The following is a 6,820-nucleotide window of genomic DNA, read 5'->3' as shown; positions in this document are numbered from 1 at the left end:
TTCAGTCCTTTTCATATCTCTCATTGTCCACTATGCCACAGGACTTTTCTTCTCCCATGATAACCCACTCCGTTTCATTCCTCCTTCAAGAAGACAGTAGCCAAGAAGGTGTGATAGGGAAAAAAGTGAGAAAGTGAGAGTGAAACCACTCCGAAAAAACAATTGTTGTTGTTCTGTCTCCCTGCAAAGTACTAGTACTAGATGTGTGTCCTGGACAGAATCACTGCACTGCTCTAATTTAGCTTCCTCTGCTCTGTTTTAGTGCTTCCTAGAAACCTGGGACCGTAGCACTCACCCAAACAATTGTTTGTTATTCAGTGTCTCTGCCAAACACTAATCTGACAACATGTTCAATGGCCAATATTATGTCTCCCTCCAAATATATACACTGAATGTGTCTGGAAATATACGAAGCGTTCTGTATAAAACCTAGAGAGCTTCACTGCACATGTATATTCATAGCTTTCCACTTTGATTGTGGACGCAAATGAAAAGAGTTGGCGTGATCTCGGACTTTGGCAAAGACTATAGCAGGTTGCACAGGCAACTGAATGATTCTGATGTTTGTGGTTTACATTGTAAATGTAAATGTATCTGATTTAGTTGAACAGTATGTGCAGATGCTACTGGTGGGACTAGTGCTGATCAGATATCGCACTCTGTCTTCTACAGTCTCCCTATCTGCTTCTCTCTGTCAACAGATTGACAACGCAAAGCAGTGACTATGTGAAATTTCATTGTCCACGAGGACAGTAGGCTACAATCAGTCTCACGTACTTGGTCTCACAGGCTCTTTCTGTTTCTATCCAGCATCTCCTTCTTCTTACCTCTTACTTTCACTCTCACTTTTACTCAGATTTGAGTCTCTTGCACATTTTCTTTGGAGCCGCTTTTAAAAAGCAGTGGCTCATTCTGCCCTTTACCCATTAGGCCTTTCAGAGAACTGTGGAGACCCAACTGGGGCAGGGGCAGGGGCACAGGGGAGGGAAGGGTGCCACCCGAGGGCGTACCCCCAGTGGTGGACGTTGGAACCTGGGAACATGATATGGACATGTTCTGAGAGCAAGGCGAGGGGTTGTTGTTGTTGTTGAGGCCCATACCAGTACCCGTGCCCATGCCCAAACTCATCATGTTGTTGTTGAAATGATGGGTTTTGTAGTAGTGGTTGAGGTGCTCCGATCGGGCCAGGTTCGGCAGGTTGACTATCTCTGGGTGGTGCAACCTGAGGCTCTGGCCCCCTCCTAATCCACTGCTTCCAGTCTGCGTCACGGTGGAGCCTCCTGAGATACCGCTGCCCCGACCACTGGCCCCGGCACCCAGCTCATCCTCCACATTGATGATCTCGATGGCACGGGCGGGGCCGTGGTGTTTATGCAGCTGGTGTTGCTTCCTTAGCTTGTAGAACACCACCAGCATCACTGCTGCCATGAAGGTAATGGCTACGAAGCAGCCAATGATGATCTTGGTGGTCTTCATCACATCATCCAGGCCTGAGAAGCCCGGTTCCGTGATGGGCACAGTGAAGGTGGGTCGGGTGGCCCGCGGAGAGGAGGAGGACCAGCTGGCTGACAGAGAAGAGGCTGTGGTAGGAAAACCTTCCGACCACAGGTGGCCTGAGGGAGTCGGACCAGGATGAACACGAATGGTGGTCTCATTGATGGCAACTAATGCAGATTCTTCATTTCCCGGCGTCTCAACTGTTTCCACAGTGACTGTTGTAAAGTAGGTGTAGTTGACGCTGGCATCAGCAGCGGTGACATTGAGGACAGCGGTTGCCGTGGTATTGCCAGCTGCATTGGTGACCATGCAGGTGTACTGGCCCGTGTCTCGCAGGGTGACATTCGTGAAGTTGAGTGTGCCATCATGCAGGACGGATATCCGCACCCGGTAGGAGCCGTGGGTCATGAGAGTGCCGTTGGGGGTGATCCAGTTGACAGATGTTGTGGAGGTGCTTGTGCGACACTTGAGCTCAGCAGCCATACCCTCCGTGACATTGAGGTCTGTAGGTGGCTCGACGATGACTGGCGCATAGCAGGTGAAGTGGCTCTGGTCAAGCTCTCCGATGTACTTTCCCTTTAAGGGTGGGGGAGCATGGCAACGGGCGCAGCAGGTGGTGTTGCTGGGCACCGTCTCTTTCAGCCACCAACTAAGCCAAAGCACATCACAGTTGCAGACCCAGGGGTTGTGGTTAAGGTGCACCCTTTCCAGCTGGTGAAGGGGTGTGAAGAGGTCATGGGGCAAGGAGTGTAGAGAGTTATGAGACAGGTTGAGCTCCTCCAGGTTTTTCAGGTCGTCAAAGGCGTTGCGCTCAATGACGGACACCTGTGAATGCATGAGCCACAGCTTGCGGAGAGACACCAAGCCCTGGAAAGAACCGGGTCGGATGATCTCCAGCCGGTTTCCTGACAGCTCCAGCTCCTCCAAACGCACAAGAGCAGTCAGTTTGGGAATGTCCTTCAGCCCACACATGCCCAGGTTCAGGTACCGTAGATTGATGAGGCCCACAAAGGCTGCGTCAGAGATGAAATCCAACTTCTTGAGCTCACCAAGGTCCAGGCGACGCAGCGAGGGCACTCGGTGGAAGGCATAGCCTGGCAAAGTCTCAATAGGGTTGTTGCGCAGCCACAGTTCCCGCAGCTTGCTGAGGTACTCAAAGGCATGTGATGGCACCAGTGTGAGGCGGTTGTCGAAGAGCTCCAGTGTGTTGAGGTTGGGGAGGCCATTGAACGCTCCTACTTCAATCTGACGGATCTGATTCTTGGAGAGCTGGAGGATCTCAAGGTGCCTCAAGTGCTTGAAAGTGTCTGACTTGATAACCTGGAGGAACAGATAATGATAAAGTTACTGTACAACATGTAGAATGAAACAAAAGTGCTGTTAAGGTGACTTATTTGGTTATTTTTGATAATTTAAAGTATTGGTTAAAGTCAAATAGTGGTATCCACAAATAGAAGTAATTTGTTCTGATAAAAACACAATTTTTGACAAACTCAGGAACACATATAACTTTCAATGTGTGGAATCATTTCACAACTATTTACGTATGTGTCTTCTCACGTTGGCTCATGTTTCAATTTCCTTTTCTTAAACAAAATTTTAATATATGTTATACTGTATATAACATATGTTTATATGTATGTATTATATATTGCACAGACAAATGTATGGCTTCAAAACACGTCTTTTTTTAACACTCAAAACATTATGAATGAATAATTCAAAAGCATAAATGTGGCTGCTCACATGTTTAAATAAACAATCTATAAAATATGAATGATTTCTTTTATCTGCTCATATTGGCAACAGCTGACCCTTCCATCTCAGTGACTGTCCCTGCTGTCTGCAGGGGAAGAAGGGTTTTTCAGACACATGACAGACACAGATTCCCACTGACTGCTGACAGCAATGTGATCCGGCACTGCAGGCCACCGTGGCCTACATGCAGGAGCCTCCTTGTTATTGATGAAACAACACACATTGGGTGATGGACAGAGTGTGCACTGTTCCACTAAACAGGGTTGAAAATTCCTAACCCTAGCCTGCTGATGAGCACATTTCTCTGGTTTTGGTGGTTTTTCGTAGTTCAGATTTAGTTTTTTCACATAAATAAGTGGCAAGAGATTCAGAGAACTCTATTCACAACCCACTGCATGAATCATGACACTTTGGCATGGCACAGCTTGGTGGAGTACTGAGGGTAATAAATGGGACAAAAAATGATGACACAATTTGCAGTTTAGTGCTAATAATCAGCAAACTATCATGTGACAAAAAGCAGGTGTTCAACACTTGACTTTTTGTTACATCTCCAAGCACTGTGGTAAACCCAGTCCCATGTCTAATTCTGACCTTATTTCAGAGCACACACCCGACACCGAAAGTGCTTTTCACAGTGGGAAAAGTGAGACTCAGGGGACTGACACATTATAATCCCTTGATAATAAGCTGATTATCAGTGTTGGACTATTCACATGAAGTGTCACAACAAATCACCACATCTTGTTTTTAAGATGTTTTCATGTGAAGCAAGTGTCTAGCATCGTGTCAAATGCTTCTCATGTTTTTGTGATGTTTTTTTTATGTGAAGCAACGGACCATAGCACTGTGCCCAAAGATAAATTTCCCCTCAGGGACAATAAACTTTACTCAACTCAACTCAAGACAAAACTATGAAGCTAAATTAATCCCCTCCAAAAAAACCTTTAAATATTCTGTGTGACACTTTTAAAAACCCACTTTGCAAGTAAGCAAACAAAAGAGATGCTTTCCTTCATGAAGACATGATTCTGAAAAACATGGGTGCCATGGGCCATGGGCAGCACACACTAGTATCGGTGCAGTCCAACTGGAGCTCGTTTGGCAAGAAGTCAAAGACAAACAGCTAGTGAGCGCAACTAAAAGCCACTTAAATCTCTGACTGTTTGAGATATGTGTGGCCAAAGCCCTCTGTGAGACACACAGAGACTCCTGGAGTCAGGCCATTGCCTCTTCTGTATGTAGAGCAGGAAGGGGGGAGGATAGGCAAAAAAGGAGGGACAGAGAGAGAGAGAGAGAGAGAGAGAGAGAGAGAGAGAGAGAGAGAGAGGGAGGGAGGGGAGGGGATGTTAAGAGGGGGTGGGAGCTGTCAAGGCTTTACTCTCAGGGTACTCAGTGAAGGAAAAAATAAGCCAGAGAATCTAGGATGCCTTCAGGTGTTAAAACATTTTTAGATTTTTAATCATTTCAAGTGGGGCTGCAGGATACAACAAACCGAATCGGAATTTGTAGGCTAGAAATGAAACGCGATGAATATTATTATTATTTCTTTTTTTTTTTTTTTTTGTGAACCGTATCTTTTAAATCCTCACACACAAAATCATGTGTCCCATTTATGCAGCATTAATGTCCCATAACGTTTAATAAGATGTTTTCTCCGAGAAGCGGGGCGATGTAAGACGCCTCTGCCCCCCGACGTACGGAGCACTTTGACACGATAAGAGGTGCACTGGACAATTTTAACGATGTTTAGCAAACTCGTTCGTTTTCATTAGAGGAGATAAAAATGTGGTGGAATTGAATTAAAAATCACAAAAGAACAAAGCACTGTCAGCAACATGAGGAGGGATCCAATTACTTCAAATGCTGCTGCAAATAGTAAAATCAACCCACTCTGTTTATAAATGTAGAGATTAATGTGCTTTGTATCGATGGTCTGTGGTTAAATGATCTTCCCTTGCAGCTGTAAAGCCACAAAACGCTGTCGAGGGACTCTAGATAAATTGGTAATGCATACAAAAGGCAGCACGGTGTCATGGAAATATGCCTTGCTTTCAATTCATAAAATATTCCCTCAGTTCAGCAGAGGTTTAGCAGAGGTGCCTTTTTCTATCATCGTCACCGCTTTACTTTCTGCCTTTTCTCAGAAGTTAAGTTTCTAAAGAGAAAAACCTGTATCAACAAGTTAATCCTAAAATCCACAACTGGCTGTAAAAGCACATTCCTGATTGTGAGCAGACAAATAATTTAAAAAAACATAAATATTTTAAAATGTGTGTGTGTGTGTGTGTGTGTGTGTGTGTGTGTGTGTGTGTGTGTGTGTGTGTGTGTGTGTGTGTGTGTGTGAAGGTATTTGAGTCTGGATGTACTCTGAAGCAGAAAATCCCCAATCTGTTACAGAGGATTTGTCTTTTCTATCAATAACTATATAAATAGCAACAGTTTGAATCAATAACTCTATTAAGACGTGTCAATATGCTTTTTGTTGAAAAGAAACTGTAAAGCAGGAACAGACATGGAGAAACCGATACAGCCTTTGTTTTCTCTGTGTGATTTACGCTGTGATGTGATTGTAAATTAAAATGTGAGTGAACCGTGACCTCCAATCGGTCATCATGATATGGGAAAATATACCAGCCGTAAAAAACCTATTAAATTAAATCAATTGATATGACAGCAATAAATAAAAGGTATATATTCATCAGATAGTAAGAAAATCATCTCTGTATAATCTCTTTGATCTGATATTTACTCTCATGCAAAGTGTCTGTACAAATGAAGTTTTATATGACTTGATGTGAGCCGGAGTGACTTCTTACACTTAATACTTTACCTGTATTGAGTTCTCTTGCAGGTTGAGGTATCGTGTGTTGACTGATATGCTTTCGGGAACCTCCTCCAAGTTTTGCCTGGTGCAGATGACTCGGCTGGCCTGGTTGGAGCAGGTGCAGAGGGAGGGGCAAGAGGATGCGGCTCCCACCAACTCCGGCCCAGGGAGGAGGAGCCGCAGTAGCAGCTGGGCCAATAGAAAGAGGAAGGGGGAAGGGCCGGGAAGGCAGGTCAGCGTGGCGATGCGCATGGCAACTGGGACATGACCCTGCTCTTTAATCCGAAGGTACAGGTGAGGTGACTCAACGCCGGTGGATTTGTGAGAAAAGGTTTATTTTCCCTTTGGTCCTCCAGTGGCAATTTGTTCTTTCTAATTCCGCATCCTCCGAGATGTTTTTCGTCCTCTGTCGATCTCTGTGTTTCTTCCTCTTGTGTTTTGAACATAGAAATATGCAGATAAACAGATGTTATTCCCTTTTTTTTGTGTCTTGTGTTGTCTGGGGATTTGAGTGAGGCTTTTTGTGAAGTGAGACAAACCCAGGAGTTACTGCGGAAGAACAAAAGAGAGAGAGAGACAAAGAGAGGGAGAGAGAGCAGATATTAAAGACAGTACACAGACTGCGCCTCGTGTTTTCACCAACAGAGAACGAACAGAACAAATAATAGGTAGACATCTACAGTATAGCTTATCATGGGAGGGATTGTCAAAAAATCTTTGAGAAGCATTAGAACTTCT

General features: G+C 44.7%; 1 protein-coding gene across 1 annotated transcript; it reads right to left on the bottom strand.

Annotated features, from left to right (window-relative positions):
- Positions 1-852: 852 nt before the first annotated feature.
- On the bottom strand, positions 853-6,334 carry lrrc4ba (leucine rich repeat containing 4Ba). The gene is made up of 2 exons (XM_053338491.1): positions 6,089-6,334; positions 853-2,817 (listed from the first exon to the last, which is right to left on the bottom strand). Exons 1-2 carry the CDS (start codon positions 6,332-6,334, stop codon positions 853-855), a joined length of 2,211 nt encoding a protein of 736 aa, XP_053194466.1.
- Positions 6,335-6,820: the final 486 nt, after the last annotated feature.

The sequence above is a fragment of the Scomber japonicus genome, chromosome 18 (assembly GCF_027409825.1).
Source record: "Scomber japonicus isolate fScoJap1 chromosome 18, fScoJap1.pri, whole genome shotgun sequence".
Taxonomy (NCBI): Eukaryota; Metazoa; Chordata; class Actinopteri; order Scombriformes; family Scombridae; genus Scomber; species Scomber japonicus.
The sequence above is the reverse complement of the archived record's forward strand: the minus strand, read 5'-3'. Positions and strand labels throughout refer to the sequence as shown.